This window comes from Mustela lutreola, chromosome 6, assembly GCF_030435805.1.
Source record: "Mustela lutreola isolate mMusLut2 chromosome 6, mMusLut2.pri, whole genome shotgun sequence".
Taxonomy (NCBI): domain Eukaryota; kingdom Metazoa; phylum Chordata; class Mammalia; order Carnivora; family Mustelidae; genus Mustela; species Mustela lutreola.
Window position 1 is genome coordinate 118,874,708 of NC_081295.1, and position 16,749 is coordinate 118,891,456.

Sequence of the window (16,749 nt, forward strand, 5' to 3'; positions counted from 1 at the left end):
TTATGACTTAAGACACTCTACCATGAAGAACACAGTGATAGCAACAGTAGTGGAAAAATTAGTCCCTGTAAAGATGTAAAGTTCTCCTGTGGATTTTGGTGAGTGATCATTAAACTGTTTTCCAACTTGCCATAGGTGTATTCATTTTCTGTCTGGCCGGTTGGAATGGGGAGTAGTTCATCATTCTTCTCTGGTGTCAGAATAGAACTGGCCTTGGCTTTTTTTGAAAATTTGAGCCCTTCCCATTTTCTATTAGAATCATTAAAATTTTATCTCATAAAAGAGTACTTAAACCACTTAACAATAATGTAAAAGCCCATATATTTCAGGTTCCTATGAACAGACCACAACCAGCGTTTAGTAAGTTTAATTTGCTTTTTTCAGGTGGTTCACAGAACCAGTACACTCAAGGTTTGATTAGATAATGTAACATTAAAATTTCTCAACACTGACCAGTATTCCAGTTCATCAGACACATTCTCATTGTTGTCCTCAAAAAGAGGGGAATGGAGTGACCTTTTATTGACAGTGATTAGCAGTAATAAGGCTACCGTATATAATTGGCAATCCCCAGAATTCTTTCCCCGGTCATTCAGTGTCATATGGAGAAGAGTTTTGAAGCTGTTCTCTTTTGAAGCTTTCCTGAGCATGTCTTAAAAGATGTCAGTTCTGTTCAGCACCCTGATGGAGGGGAAACAGCTTGGACTCACAAAGTTCAACAGATCTGACTTTTAGTATCTTACATTAAAACCCATGGCTTTAAACATATATTTAGCCAGTGAAGAAGACACTTCAGTGGGGCATCCCAGAAAGAAATGCTGTAAGACTCAAGCTAAATCTTGACTGGATAATAAACGGTGGGAGGGGCGGTGGGGAGGAGGTGGGGGCAGATAGTCCCTCGGCTCTAACAGAAATTTTTTTAAACAATTACAGGAACTATACCTATTGCAGTTTGAGATATTGGAAAAGGGTAAAACTTACAAGCAATGAGGGAGAAAGTACATCACAAGTCTAGCCATTTAGCAAAGCCTCACAGTTTAAGGTTCTCCGAGAATGTTTCTCCTTGTGTCTGTTGTTAGAGATGGGGGAAAAAATCCCCACTCAACAACAGCTACCATCCGTACCCGTCAGAGGTGAATGGGAACATTCCTACTCTGGTAGAAGGTGGGAGATGATCTAGATGAGGGCTGTAGTCTCTGGAAGGATGGTACATCACACCAGCCTCTCTTGAAACACTAATGACTATGGTAAATCACTAGGTCAGGACAGCTTTCGTAGTTTTCAACCAAACGTCTTTCTACTAGAATTGCAGCAATATTCATTTGTTTCCACTGTTTTGTGATGTTACTATAACTGATTTTAGAAGTTTAGACAAGTGTTAAATGAGAAAAAACAAATCCTTAGTGCAAAGGTTTAGAATGGTAAATTCCATTATCACTATGGCAATACTTGAAACTACCTGCTTTCGATTACCCCCCTGAACTAGAATAAGGGGAAACTCATGTTAAATGGGTTCAAAGGAAGCATTTAAATTCTGGGGTGTTGTAGGGTAGTGTTTATCCCTTGTCCATTCCATATACAGAAACTGTTCTTTCAGAACCATGAAAAGGGTATATAAAGTTTGAGGACCATGGCAAAATGAGGGTTAGATTACAGAAAGCAGCAAAAGCAGCCGTCACAAGAATAGAACCCATTCCTTCAGTCTTAAGTCAAAGAAGTGAGGTGAATTATTCCAGCGAGTTAAACACAAATTTGAGATCAATAAACGTCCCTGCAGCTCAGCTCAGAATTTAAACCAGTCCATATGCACTAAAGCCGATCTCCAGTACATCCGTGTAAACAGGAAATCTCGACAATCATAGATGATACAAAGTTGTAAATGCTTCACAGCTGAAATGGCTATGTGCAGCAGCTGAGGTCTTTGAAGGATAGTGGTGCTATCACTCCAGACATTTTCTTGAGGTATTATTTCTTGTTCACAGAGTCTTAGAGCTCCAAGGCAGAAATCGTAAGCAGTCCAAGCACTATTTTCCTTCCTTTTTTTTTTCTTTACATTTATCCTGAGAACTACCAACCAGTTCACGTTTCTTCATTATGCAAGTCTTTCCCCCAATCAACAGGAGTATGAAGTTATACAAGATGATTGTGAACTAAAATTTCCTGGGATGATGACCCCTACACCACATTTCCTGCAGGAGGATTTCAAAATAACAATAGCCAAGGATGCCACATAGGAGAGTCAGAAATTCTAGGGCTCCATCTGTCACCTGGACAAGAACTCCAGAGAGCCTAGAAACCTGAATGAACTCTGGCCATTAAAGGGGTTAGCCTGAATGTTTGCCAGATTTGTTTTTATTGCCTACCAGCAAGCACAAGCTTACAGTGATATTCTATCAAGCAAGGCTCACGAGGCATTTTCTCTGCACGGAGGGATACCAGAGGGATATGGTGGGGGTGGTGGGGGTAGGGGTGGGGAGCAGGAGGGGAGGGAAAGAGAATCAGAATGTGATTTTAAACCAATTCAGATGAGTCTAAGTTTGAATGATTCTATTTTCTGGCTACTGATCTCCCTCCTCAAGGCCTCCTGTAACAACATTAGAAAGGCCATAGTTGAGAGGTCTAGTGATTTCATTTTGTTCAACATTATGCCTTCCAAAGGAGCACTAAGGGGGGAGTCTGTGGAGGGACACACAGTTACTCTCTTGAGTTGTGTCTCACCAAATAGCCCTAGTTTTCCGTAATTCCATTGCAAGGCCATCATATAAGGATTCCTCTTAAACCTTTGCCACCCATACATAGCCTCTGCCAGCATCACTTCTTGGTCAGTGAGCTCCTGAAGTTTCTGATTTGCTGGGAGAAGTGCTTTCTTGTCCTTACCACTCTGAGGCTGAGCTCCAGAGCTAGGGTATGGCAGGAGAACACAACCTTCCCCTTGACTGGATATCCCATCTCACACTACTCTCAGCGTTTACCTTTCCAGAGCTGGAGCTGGCATTTTAAACCTGTATCCTCATGTGGGAGTATCTCCAACCCCCAATAATTTTTGCTATTCTCTGGACCTTTCATCTCTTCATCATATATTCTGGAGATAAAGGTGACTGGAAATGCACAGAGAATTTGAGCCAGTAAAATGGTTTCCTATAAGGTCCTGTTTTCTTCATTGTCTCCATGAGTCCTTCCTGATGATGCAGGTGGGACATTTGAGCCAGACCAGCACACTGACCCCTCCTTCCCCTCAGCAATGGTGAGGTTACTTTGCTGAGTTCTAACAGAGCTTGCTGCCTTGCTGGTTGCTGATTCTTCTATTACTTTACACTTGTCTAGACTGAACCTCACCTGTCATTTTCTTGAGTTGTCACAGCCTGGCTTGTGGGCCTTCTGTGGTTTGCTTTGTTTTTTTAAATCCCTTCTGGCTTACCTGTCATTACCTGAAAGTAGTGACATTTTACTGCATTATAATATCCTACTTTCGGGTAATTTATAAAAACCTTAAGTAAGGTTAAACCAAGCATCCACCTCCAGGAAACTTCCCCTGTTAGCATTATCTCCAAAAAGACATTTATTCTTAAGTCTCCAAGTTGTTTCCTAGGAATGAAAAAATATTCCCATATCTCATATTAACTGGTGTTTTTAAAGTTGCTTTAACTGAAAAACCTTAATAAAAATTCTTTAGAATTCTGAACAAATTATATCTTGTTGTTTCTTGAATGCATGTTTCTTTTTATCCTCAAAAAAACTAGAATATGCAAGTCCATAAAGGAAAACATTTCTCTTTCCTCCAATAGGTCATGTGTGATTAGGATTTCAGTGACACCACTACATCACTAATTTTACCATCTTGCCAATTCAAGGTGAGTTAGCTGATGAACTTCTGTCCAATCAACACAGCCTGAAGTATATTACAGAGCAATGAGGGTAGAATGCTGGGGAAGAATTAGGTAAGAAAGAAAGAGGGAGGGGAATCACTCTTCCAAGGGGAAAGGGGAAAGCCTAGCTAGGCTGAAGGGGTTTTTGTTTTGTTTTGTTTTGTTTTTGTTTTTACTTAAGTCAAAATTACATGATTTTAAAAAGCCACAGTGATAGAGGGGTATGAGAGGCAACAAGTTGAGATGCTTACATTACAGTTCAAAACACATTTTCAGCTCCCAAACCACCAAGTGCAAAGGAGAGTGCTGGTAGAAAGTCCCAGAGCTGGGAGAGCAGCTGTGCCGGGGAACCCGGGGAGACAGAGGAATCACTTCTGAGATGCAGCTGTGGAAGACAGGCAGGCAACCGTGGGCTCAGCACAAGCTCCCCTAGCAATTCTTACCACATTGTACCTTCAGCCTAGCTCAGTATTTTTTCTTGATTTAAATTTCAAATAAATTATGTTATAGAAGGGAAAGATGACACAATGGAGCCACTGCTATTGTTTACTTTCTACCCCAGCATCACAATGACCAAAGTGTAATAGAAAAGAACCTTAACCCTGAAAAATATGATTGTAGTATCAGCCAAGATGGTATGAGCTTGGCTCCCTTTCCAAAAAAAAGGCAGCATCCAGGTCTCCCTCACTCTTGTGCCTCTCCTAGCTCTGCGCTACTGGCTATTTCCTGTTGCAATCTACTACCATGCCCAAAGCCCAGGCCAAGGACTTTTCAAGTCTGCTACAGAAAGCTCTGGGATGTAGAATCTTTGGTGGCTCTGTGGTGACTGAGGAGGTGGGTACTTTCTCCTATTCGCACAGCCTGTAGAGGAAGCAAATGTCTCTACCATGAAACTAAGTGGTAAAATGGCCCTATAATGGCAACAAGATTCCACCTGGTGTGCAGAGAGCCGAAAGGCCTCGTATAGGCGAGACATGTCTGAGCCACATGCAAAGTTGCCCCCAATTTTCTAGAACGTGGTCATACTTTGCCCTGTCTTCCACCCAAGTCAGAAGAGCTAGTAGAGAGAACAACCCAAGGAGTGAGCTGAGTACACCCCAGTCCCTCTGGCATCCTTTAGCAGACTTCTTCAATGCTGGACGGTGCCTTCTGTCGTAGTTGGTGCTATTGCTGGTGATTTCCTCTCTCCTTGGCACAGATGGCTGAGCCACTGCTATCAGAGCTCAAAGAGGGGGTTATACTTCCTAATCTCCTGCAGTAGTCTGTCTTTCTCTTGGTTGGCATCGGCCAATGCTTGTTTAGTTTCTCTAAGTTCCTTTTGTAGGGTAGGCAATTCTTTCACCTGGGGAACAATAAGAAATTGACAATTAATAAATACGATAACATGCCTTGCAAAAACATCTGGTTAGGGAACAAGGAGTCAGAATTCAAGCAGAAAAATCCACGAATTTGGTTAGTGATCAAGAGAACACAACCAGATCTTTCTAAAAACCTAAGCCTGTCTTCAAGTTCATCAGTTATAAGGACAGCAACAGGCAAAATGTATGATCAGCAACCATTCACCTACAGTTCCCGACTTATATCCCCTTCCAGAAGTCGCTACTAGGTGACAGGAGCCCAAACTACTTAGCTGTACACAGCACAGACAACCTTTGCAGCCCTTGGAGTTTTACCAGCTTCTGTAATTAGAGCCACTAAGAGTCTGTGGGAAAGGTACTGCTCAGTTAGGTCCTTACCAGCTGTCCAAAAGCTTCTTCTGTGGGCACCAGAAACATCTGTTCTTTGGCAGACTGCCTCTTCTCACTTTTAGGTACTTCAGCTGATGGTCTGTCTTGAGCAGGAGCTGGGGAAAAGTTAAGGTTCTAAATGACAAACTGCTGCCAACATACAAACAATTCCTAGTTATCACCTCCCCACTTCTAGGAGGAAAAAGGCAGAGAAGCCAGGAGGCTGACGAGCCCAACTCACCGCCTATGTGGAACACACCATCATCACTCCGCTTCAGCACAACATGCTCCATGGCCAGAGTGATGGGGACAGGGCCTGGAGATGTTGGATAGATGGGAGGGATATCATCCTGCAGGAAAGAGGGAAACCACACGATGCCCCCAACCAGCTCAGGAAAATTCAGGTAACAACCCAGGCCCCTCCCATTCAGCTTGAAGCAGTTTTATGCCATGATGTATCCAGACATTCTTGCAGGGTAGAGAAGCAGAACTGAGTCTCTCCCATTCTAGAGATGGTCAGACTGAGGACCAGATAACCTAATGGGCTTATTTACACATAGTCACACTGCATGGCAGAGACAAGGTCTCCTCACCTAAATCCAGAAAATTTTGATACAACACACATTTATGTATTACTACACCCTACACTAAGAATGCTAATATGCATTTCCTCACTTGATTCTTGCCACTTTGGACCACGACAAGGGAAGACGTGAACAGCTATCACTGCCAGAATTCCTTGCCCAGCAAAGTCTAGGGTAAAACTCAAAAGCTCTTCTCACCTTTAAGGTGATCCTGGAGTGCAGGAGCTCAATCTTCATGGGAACCACCACTGGGATCTCCTCATCTTCCAAGAAGGGCCCTAGGCCATTGAGCACCGAAGTGAACAGCTCAAGGTCACAGCCTCGAAGCAAGAAATGCAGGAAGCCATTTTGTGTGGCCAGTGGGGAATGAACAGCGGCACCAGGCCCCGCCTCAAAGCGAAGGCCTACAGCTGGCCTGATGTGGTCATTCTTCAAAGCTGAGGATTCCTGAAAGCTTATATCTTTGATAGGAGAGACAAAAAGAAAACATTAATTACAGTCAGGGACTATTCTAAGCACTTTACATATATTTAATATTCATAACAACTGTATGCCAAAAGTATTATCATCATTCCCATTTCAGAGATGAAGGAACTAAGGCACAAAAAATAACTTGCCCAAAGTTACACAACTTGTAAGTAGCAAGGACAGAACTCAAATATAAGCAACAATGACTGACTGCAAAGACTGGGCTTGGCTACTTTGCTATCATGTCTCTCATGGTGGAAGGGAAGTCAAGGATCAAAATCACACTGGCCTTGCTATAAATCTGAGATACCGGGTTAAAGGCCAAGGGAAAGCTCTTAAAACACAGGACCCTCAACTCTGATAAATTTGAGTATCTCCTCCTTTCTCCAAGTCTTGGTGTTCTCATTTCTCTCTGATAAAAGCCACCCAAAGGATCCATGCTAATCTCCCCAAAATTCCATAAAGAACTATCACAGTTGTGGGCAAGGACAGGAAATAGCTCATATAGTTATATTTTAGTATATGTGCTGCCAAAGCGAACACAACTCATATAGTGATATAACTGCATAATGGCTCAGGTACTTTAGAAAACAAACTGGCATTATCTAGTAAAGTTGAAGTTATACCTACCCTAGTGCCCTGGAAAGTATATCCTCAAGAAGAGAAGAGAACCCTCGAGAAACTCTCTAACATACATACCAGGAGCCATGTACAAGAACGTTCAAGGCAAGGGGCACCTGGGTGGCTCAGTGGGTTAAGGCCTCTGCCTTCAGCTCAGGTCATGATCCCAGGTTCCTGGGATCGAGCCCCGCTTCGGGCTCTCTGCTCCGCAGGGAGCCTGCTTCCTCTCCTCTCTGCCTGCCTCTCTGCCCACTTGTGATCTCTCTCTCTCTCTGTCAAGTAAATAAAATCTTAAAAAAAAAAAAAAAAGAAGAATGTTCAAGGCAGGGCGCCTGGGTGGCTCAGACAGTTAAGCATCTGCCTTCGGCTCAGGTGATGATCCCAGGGTCCTGGGATCGAGTCTCGTATCGACCTCCCTGCTCAGTGGGGAGTCTGCTTCTCCCTCTGCCTGCCACTCCCCTGCTCATGCTCTCTCTTTCCCTCTATCTCTCTGACAAATAAATAAATAAATCTAAAAAAAAAAAAGAATGTTCAAAGCAATCCTATATGAAATAGCAAACAAAACCCATAAACAACCCAAATGTCTGTTCAGAATAGAGAAATAAATAGAATACTGGGTACAAGGGATATTTTAGGGGTGATGGTAATGGCTGCACAACTCTGTAAACTTGCTAAAATTTATCAAATTGTATACTTAAAATAAGTCAATTTCATAAATGCAAATTATGCCTAAAGTTGTTTTTAAAAAGCAAAAAAACAGTATATTTATATAACAGAATATAATATAGTAATGAAAATGAATCATCGCTAATTCAATAACCTAGAAGAATTTGAAGAATATCAAAGAAAGAAGCCAGTCATGAAAGAATACAAACTATAATCCCATTTAGAAAAACTCTAAAACCTGCAAAGCTAGATAATATAAACATGTAGAAGAGTTATAAAGTAAAGTAACAGAAAGAAAAAATTCAGGTGAGTGATTCTCTCCTGAAAGGCAGAAAAAGATTCAGGAGACTTCAAAGGGGAGTTGAAAGTTAATGGTACTATTCTGTTTATTAAACTAGGCGTAGTGGTGTACATGGGTTCATTGTATTTTTATTATTTTATATCTTATATATATTTTGTAAGTATTCCTTAGTATCTACTCAATGTTTTAAAAAATAATTTTAAAATGAAGAATGCACCATAAGCCCAGGTTTTTCCTGTCATCTTCTAAAGCACAAATACCAAAGGATTGAATGTGAATGACAGAAGTTCCCTGATCAGATATAGTTGGATGTCAGCAGCTACGCAAATGAAGAGGACAGTGGCCTACTGAATAAGCTTAAGGAGCACCTGGGAAGTGAAGATGGCGAATAGCCTACTGAAGGCAAAGCCCCAGAAGGAGTTCTGGGAGGTTCCCTGCAAGAAGGAGGCTTCACTGGAGTTCTTCCTCCTAATGGCTCCAGGAGAGAAGGACCATGGGCTTGGCACTAGGACAGCTACGGTCAGGGCCCAGTGACAGGAGCAAGAAGCTACAGCTGCCCCAGATAAATCCCAGCATCCTCACCTGAGCACTGTCCATGCAGGAACTGCCAGAGTCCCACGGTGCCTAGCTGTTGGAGGCTCAGTTCCTCTGCCTGTAGGGCTACAGCCAGGTCCTCACCTCGTACCTCAATCCCCAGAGACACCTCATTCACCTTCAGGACCAGAACGGAGACCTGTAAAAGGATTACTCTCTTAGCTGAGTGCTTTGCAAGCTTCTAGCCTACAGCCAACCCTCTGCGGAGAAGAAAGGAGAGCAGCTGACCGGGTGAAGGCTGAGGTCTTCCCCACTGGGTGAGACCAAACTGTTGGCCTCTGGTGACCCCTGGCCGTAACTATCCACAGCAGGGCTCCCCTGGGCACCAGCACTGTCCAAGACATTTGGAAGAGTTCCTGGTGGAAGAGATTCTGGGCCAGACTCTGTATAAGAAAAACCAAATGAGTTTGAAAGTCAAAAAATTCTGTTTAAATTCAATCTCCAAAAACCATGAAAAAAGAAAATCACTATGACACTTATGAGACTATTGGGAATTTGAAAACTATATATTTGATGAATTTAACGAATTGCTAATTTTTGAAAATAGGACAGTGGTATTTGGTCACATTTAAAAAAAAATCTGTAAATGGATGCAACCCAAGTATCCACAGAGATGAACGGATTAACAAAATGTGCTATAAACATACAATAGGATATTAGCCTTAAAAAAGAAGAAAATTCTGACACATGCTATGGAGTGAATGAACCTGAAGGCCATTATGTTAAGTGAAACAAGACAGCCATAAAAGGACAAATACTAGGGCACGTGCGTGGCTCAGTTGGTTAAGCCTCTGCCTTTGGCTCAGTCATGATCTCAGGGTCCTGGGATCGAGCCCCACATCGGGCTCTATGCTCAGCAGGGAGTCTGCTTCCCCCACCCCCACCTCTGCCTGCCTCTCTGCCTACTTGTGATCTCTCTATATATAACAAACAAATAAATAAAAATCTTTTAAAAAAAAAGAAAATATCTGGGCGCCTGGGTGGCTCAGTGGGTTAGGCCGCTGCCTTCGGCTCGGGTCATGATCTCAGGGTCCTGGGATCGAGTCCCGCATCGGGCTCTCTGCTCAGCAGGGAGCCTGCTTCCCTCTCTCTCTCTCTGCCTGCCTCTCCATCTACTTGTGATTTCTCTCTGTCAAATAAATAAATAAAATCTTTAAAAAAAAAAAAAAAAAAAAAAAAAAAAAAAAGAAAATATCTGTTTTATCAAATCTCAGTTCCTTCCATATCCTGCTGGTACACAGGCAGCAGAAAGAACCCTTTTTGGACTTCAATTTCACCTGGCTGCTGCCACCTACCAGACTCCAAGAGCGTAACAAAGCTATCACTGCCATCACTGTCCACGGAAATCCGGTCTTCAGGACCACTGTTATCCAATGAAACGCCATCAAATGATTGCTGTGATACTGTCCTCTTCATGGAGAAAAATCTGAGTCGGGCAGCTCCTCCACTCAATGGTGCTGGTGCTCCCTCATCTATTTTGGCCATGGGCTCCCTGTTTTAAAAAATAAAAATCATGGGCACGTGGATGGCTCAGTGAGTTAAGCATCTGCCTTCTGCTCAGGTCGTGATCCCAGGGCCATGGGATCGAGCCCTGTATCAGGCTCCTTGCTCAGTATGGAGTCAAGCTTCTCCCTCTGTCCCTTCTCCTACTCGTGCACATGCTCGCTCTCGCTCGCTCGCTCTCTCTATTATGCATGCAAAAATAAATAGATCTTAAAAAAAAACACCTACAAATGTGGTTTGAAGGTATGTTTTTTCCCTTGCAATGCCCATCCCTTTCAGCCCAATTATTAACTTTAATGTCAACTATTATCTTCTATAAGGGGGTCACACCATTTTTCAACTGCTGGCCTTTCTGAATCCGGCATTTTAAACTGGATAAGTAGCTCTGCCATATCAACATTAAATGTCAAGTTTATTCAAGGCATCCCATATACAAAGAGACAAACTACCTACAGCCCCAGTGCAAAGGAAGAACACCTGAAGCCATCCACATCCATTCCACAGGTATTTACTGAAAAGCTTCTGTATATAAGGCATAATACAAGGTACAAGGTAGGAGTGCGGAGGGAATAATATAATGAACAAGGCATCTTCTGTCCTCCAAGAATGTGTAAATGATCAGGAGAGACAAGATTCAGAAACACCTATCAACACATGGGAGTATATCACATATACCATAAGAGAAGGACAGAGGTACAAGCCAAAGGCTGGGCAACATCAAAGAGGGGAAAGGAGGTGAAGACGGTTATCAAGAATGGCTTTGTAGAAGGAGATGGCATTTGAAGGAGCCCTTGAAGGGCTGTGAAGAGACAGGGAAGGAGCATTCTATGGGGAAGAAACAGCAAGAGCAAACACATGGAGCTGAAAAACAAAAAGTACCTTGAGAGCCAGCAGCTTAACCCAGCTAGAGCTTAGGTTTTGATGGGAAGAGCAGTAGAAGATAAAGTTAAAAAGGCAAAACACAGTGAAAAAAAAAAAAAAAAAAAAAACGTTAAAGATCTTTTAGTCTTACCATTTTATAGAAGAAGAAATTGACCCAAAGTCATAGTTAAAGACGGAATTAAGAAAAACCCAAGTCTCCTAACTTTTTGCTAAGTGTTCCCCCCGCCCCCACTTTTTAACCACAGGGATTGCAGCCAGATTACAGAAAAACCTGGATAAAAGATTATATATGAAAGTGCTTTTAAAACTATAAAGCATAGGGGGTATATACAGGAAACCTCTGTATCTTCTGCTCAATATTCCTATAAACCTAAAACTATTCTAAAAAACAGTCTATTAAAAAACTGTAAAGCACAGGCACCTGGGTGTTACCCGTTCGAGTCTTCGTCTCAGTTCGAGTCTTGGTCTGTTACCCGTTCGAGTCTTGGTCTCAGTTCAGGTCTTAATCTCAGATGAGTTCAAGACCCAGTGTGGAGGCTACTTAAAAAAAAGGGGGGGGGCACCTTGTGGTTCAGTGGGTTAAGCCTCTGCCTTCAGCTCCGGTCATGATCTCAGGGTCTGCGCTGGGCTCTCTGCTCAGCAGGGAGCCTGCTTCCCCCACTCTCTCTGCCTGCCTCTCTGCCTACTTGTGATCTCTCTCTCTCTGTGTCAAGTAAATAAATAAGACCTTTAAAAAAAAAAAAAAAACCAAAAAAAGTGCCACATGGAAATATCATAATAATTGATTATGCCATACTAATAAGTTCAAACTAAATTCAGGGGTTAGAAGGAAAAAGCCTAAAAGTTTTAGAGTAGGGAGATAACGAGATCAGACCTGTGTTTTAAGAAGTTTGAACTGGTTCTTTCAAACAAGCTAGTGAGGAAAATACCTCCAATGAGGGTATCAATTAATAGTTTACGGAAATAGTCCACATGCAGGAACAGACAGCAAAAATGGATATGAGACTCCCTAATGCAGTGTTCTCAAAGTTCCATCTTGGTAGGAGCATCAGCACCAACGGGGAGAGGGAACGGGCTTAGAAATGCATATTCTCAGGCCCTGTCTCAGACCTACTAGATGAGGAACTGTAAAGGTGGGACTTAGCAATCTGTTTTTTTTTTTTTTAAGATTTTATTTATTTATTTGACAGACAGAGATCACAAGTAGGCAGAGAGGCAGGCAGAGAGAGGAGGAAACAGACTCCCTGCTGAGCAGAGAGCTCGATACAGGGCTCGATCCCAGGACCCTGGGATCATGACCTGAGCCAAAGGCAGAGGCTTTAATCCACTGAGCCACCCAGGCGCCCCTTGGCAATCTGTTTTAAGAAGCCCCTCAGACGATTCCGAAGCATGCTTCAGTCTGAGAATCCCTGCTCTAGGAATTACAGTCAGAATCTGACAAATGGCTGGAAGAGGCAGGAGAACAATACTACTGAAAAAAGAAAGAACTGGTCTGTGGAGGGATAGGGAATTTATTTTCATGTATCTGAAGTTCCCCACACCCCTGGGAAATCCATGGGCTATTATGTGTGGTACATCATTTTTGATGAAGAGAAGGAAAGGGGAGAAAAGTCAGAAGTGAAAATACAGACTAGAGCAGAGGTGAGGAGAAGAATAAAATAACCTAGAGAGAAAGTATACAAAAGTACACTGATATGAACCTTCCTAAAGTTTGGCAAACAAACCAAGAAACTTAAAAATGTTTGCAGCGTCTGACCCAAAAATAACTCGCTTCTAGGTTTTCATTCTGAAGATTTAGATATACATAAAGAGTAATGTTCACAAAAACAAAAGCCAGCTTTGGTTCTGAGAAAAACTGGAAACACACTAAACCCCTCCCCATAGTGGAATGAATGAATAAATTAGGATACATCCATTTGTCAGAATACAACAGAGCAATTAAGAATTATGTTTTCAGACACCTCATGAACGGGAAATGATTCACAAACATTAAGTGAATACAACTGGAAATTTTCTAGATGATAAACAATTCTATTACAGTAAAAATAATATTTGTGTATGGTGTATGTGAACACACATATAAGCATTCACGTACATATCCAAACAAAGGTATAAAAACTGGAAGAAAACAGATCCAAATGTGAATAGTGGCTATCTCTGCACTGTGTTGTCACAAGTGACTTTGTTTTCTTCTTTATTCTTATTTTTCTACATTGTCAACAAAATGAACACAAATCATTTTTATAACTTAAAACATAAAGATTATGATAAAAGTAATCAGATTACGGAGAGCCTAGTGCAGTGGAGCAGTTAGGTTTATAGGACATAAGGCAGACGAAAGCAGCCAAAGAAGAAGGAAGGACTGGGGTGCCTGGGTGGCTCAGTGGGTTAAGCCGCTGCCTTCGGCTCAGGTCATGATCTCGGGGTCCTGGGATCAAGTCCCACATCAGGCTCTCTACTCAGCAGGGAGCCTGCTTCCCTCTCTCTCTCTCTCTGCCTGCCTCTCTGCCTGCTTGTGATCTCTCTCTGTCAAATAAATAAATAAAAGCTTTAAAAAAAAAAGAAGAAGAAGAAGAAGGAAGGACTGACTCCTGCCAAGAAGTGCGCTGTGAGGGGCCGCGCAGGGCTATAAGCGGTCAGCATGACGGCAAGGCTGATGCCACAGAACAGCCAAGGACAGAGAGGACTGAGAAGAGGTCATGGGACTGGGGTCATCTGCAAGTCAAGGTTGGGGGTTGAAAAGGGGCTTGTGTCACACACCTTTCTTTTCCCTTTATCACCTCCCTCTCCTCTTTACCCCTCTCCTTTACACTTCTCCATTTAGAAAGACACATTTGGTGGCTGGTAGTCCAACCTCTTAGTCCTCGCCCCACCACTCATGAATTGTGTGATCCTGAGCAAGCTTCTTACCTCTCTGAGCTCAGTTTCCTCATGTGTAAAATGCGGACTGATATTAGTACCTGTCTTACAGGGTTGTTACAAGAATTCAATGGATTGATATTGTAAGGATTTGGGACAGTGCCCGATACAAAGAAAGCACTGTGTTGCCTAGTATTATTATATCATTTATCCCTTCAAGGTTTCCTTCTAGGCTATCTGTGCCTAGCCAAGTAGTAACACTGACATTGCTTAGAGACCCACTTAGACCCACAATCCACTCAGACAAAGCTCCAAAGCCACTGCTCTTCAAACCATGGTCCCCAAACCACAAAGCATCCCAACAAAGATTTCCCACAGTCTTCATTATCATTCGTAAAACCACAAGGCACCAATGGAAAAGTCCATACCTCTCCACTCTTCTGATTATGCATTTCTGTATTGTTCTGCTTACTCCCTACTGTATCTTCAGTGTCTGACACAGAGCTGGGCACAAAGTAGGGGCTCGAAAAATTTTTGTTGAACAAGCATATGAAATTCTTCCTTCTCTATTACTCTGACATTGATGAGGTGTACCTGAGAGAGCAAATCCAAAGTCCCAGCTTCTCTGTTTACAAGATACAGGACCCATGGCTCATCCTCTGAAACTTCAGTTCACTCAGCTATGAACAGAGGATATTTCTATCTGAGGAATTTCAATTGCTACCTCATGGGGTTGCTGTGAGGAGCAAATCAAACAAAATATTATATGAAAGGCCACTAAAAACGATAAAATATCATACAGATGCCAGGTATTATTATTATTATTCTCACAGAGTACATCTGTATCAATAATAGTGCATCAGTAGAGGAGGGAAGATCCTATGTAGCAGTAACTGTTGACTTGAAAACTGCCCAAGAATAGGCTAAGCTATATCAAGGCAGGTGCAAATCTAATTTCTGGTTCTTCTCCTATCACAGAATTAGATGTAGTCTTGAAAATAATTCTATCCAGTTGGTATCAAGTAGCCAGAAAATTCTTCCAATGCCCTGCACATAGCACTGAAAACTAAAGGCTTCGCTACTTGAAGAGGCCATTCTATGCCATTCCCCAGTCTAACAATACACACGGCAGGAGGCCTTAGGCCCAACGACCAGAGCTAGGAGGAAGAAACAGGGTGAATGAAGGAGGCAGAGAGCCACTCACTTGGCTGGGGGCAGGGACAACATCTTGTGCATGGTGGAGGTCATGCGGTCTCTGCCCAGACTGAAGGCATCCTTAGTCAGGGACACAGCTTCCTTGGTGAGGTCCATAGTGGCATGCAGAGCCTCCTTTGTGGCATCCTTGGTCATGTGAATAGCACTTGACAATTCTCCCTCAATGTTCTTTAAGGGGATGATCTCAGCCTGTCCATTCACAGCAGGATCCCTGCCACCTGGGGGCTTCAACACAGTTGGTGAGGCAGATGCCTGAGCTCTGTTCAGTCTCTTGGCCTGTAAGGAATCCACTGCCTCATGGCCCTTCCCTGCCTCCTGCTGTGCAGGAGAATCTGAATCCTGTAATTCTCCATTGCTATGGAGAGGCACTGGTATATCCTGGGATGCATCTGGATTTTCAACGCCACTATCCTCCAGAACCTTTTCGGGGCTTGCTGGGCCCGGGTCTGAGGAGGCATCAGACTTCAGCTCCCTATCCTCTGACGGAGACAGCTCTGAATCAATGAGGCTGGTGGTATCTGAGCCTGCAGAGTCAGCGTCAACAGCCCCCGGGCCAGGATGCATGAGCAGAGCCACCTCAGCACTAGGGAAGAGGACCCCGATGCAAGCTGTCTGGTCCTGTAGAGGAGAGCCAGTCATGGCCTCTGTGTCCTTAGTCAGTTGTTCTTGAAGACCCTGTAGTACCTCCTTCAGGCGGAGCAGAGCCAAGTACTGGTAATGGTCAAGCCTTATGCGGACGTGTGAAGGGGAGTGTATAAGCATGTGAACATCTGCGGCATCCTCAAGCTCAGCCAGAGGCCCTTTGCTGTCCACACTACTGCTGCCTTCTCTCAAAACATCTATGACTTCCGTAAGGCCTGAAAGGCTTCTCAAATCATGCTCAGTCTTTGACCTCTGATGGGGCACAGCATCAGGGGCAAGGGCTTCAGAATGGACAGGACTGCCAAAGCTAGCAGATGGTTTCAGTCTGCCTTCGGTGGTCAAAAGGAGCTTCCGTGCCTGAACTTGCTGCCAGCGGAGGGGTAGGCAGGCCCAAATGGACAAGGGGAAGGGGGCCACAAAATTCAAGGTATGGCCTTTGAAGTTCTCTGTTCCCTCAAAGTCCAAGGAGATCTGGGTGAAGTGGATGGACCACAGATCCTGGGAAGCCTTAAGCCTCTGGGGAGGGAGGGAACTGGGTTGAGGGAGGTGGGAATCCATCTGAAAAGCATGATGTAAAAAAAGCATGTGCAGAAGGCTAAAACCACCTGGAACCTTGGGAAAGTGAACATAATTGGAATGAAAGAACTCAGTAGCTGCAAAACCTCGGAAGAGACTTTGGAGGTCTGGACAACTACAATGTGGGGCATGACGTGTATTGGTGGCAGTCATGCCCGATGCAGAAAAGACGAGGGCCTGAGGACGATGCAACCCAGCCTGCTCTTTCTTCTCCAGCGGAAAGCTAACCTTCAGAAAGAAAATGA

The 16,749-nt window shown here is 43.4% G+C and overlaps 1 protein-coding gene and 1 long non-coding RNA gene across 3 annotated transcripts in view; one reads left to right on the forward strand and one right to left on the reverse strand.

Moving 5' to 3' along the window:
* Positions 1-351: 351 nt before the first annotated feature.
* The window catches only part of BLTP3A (bridge-like lipid transfer protein family member 3A), a 67,267-nt gene continuing 50,869 nt past the window's right edge, over positions 352-16,749 (reverse strand). For both annotated transcript variants that reach the window (XM_059178564.1, XM_059178563.1), the window contains 8 exons: positions 15,276-16,732; positions 10,123-10,319; positions 9,056-9,210; positions 8,816-8,966; positions 6,376-6,638; positions 5,835-5,943; positions 5,603-5,709; positions 352-5,208 (listed from right to left, as the gene is read on the reverse strand). In XM_059178564.1, coding sequence (XP_059034547.1) covers positions 5,083-5,208; positions 5,603-5,709; positions 5,835-5,943; positions 6,376-6,638; positions 8,816-8,966; positions 9,056-9,210; positions 10,123-10,319; positions 15,276-16,732 — 2,565 coding nt within the window. In that variant the 3' untranslated portion in view covers positions 352-5,082. The remainder of the gene's footprint in view (positions 5,209-5,602; positions 5,710-5,834; positions 5,944-6,375; positions 6,639-8,815; positions 8,967-9,055; positions 9,211-10,122; positions 10,320-15,275; positions 16,733-16,749) is intronic.
* LOC131834216 (uncharacterized) lies at positions 3,784-8,817 on the forward strand. The gene is made up of 3 exons (XR_009354792.1): positions 3,784-3,851; positions 5,790-5,997; positions 8,485-8,817. It is a non-coding gene; the product is annotated as an uncharacterized LOC131834216 (long non-coding RNA).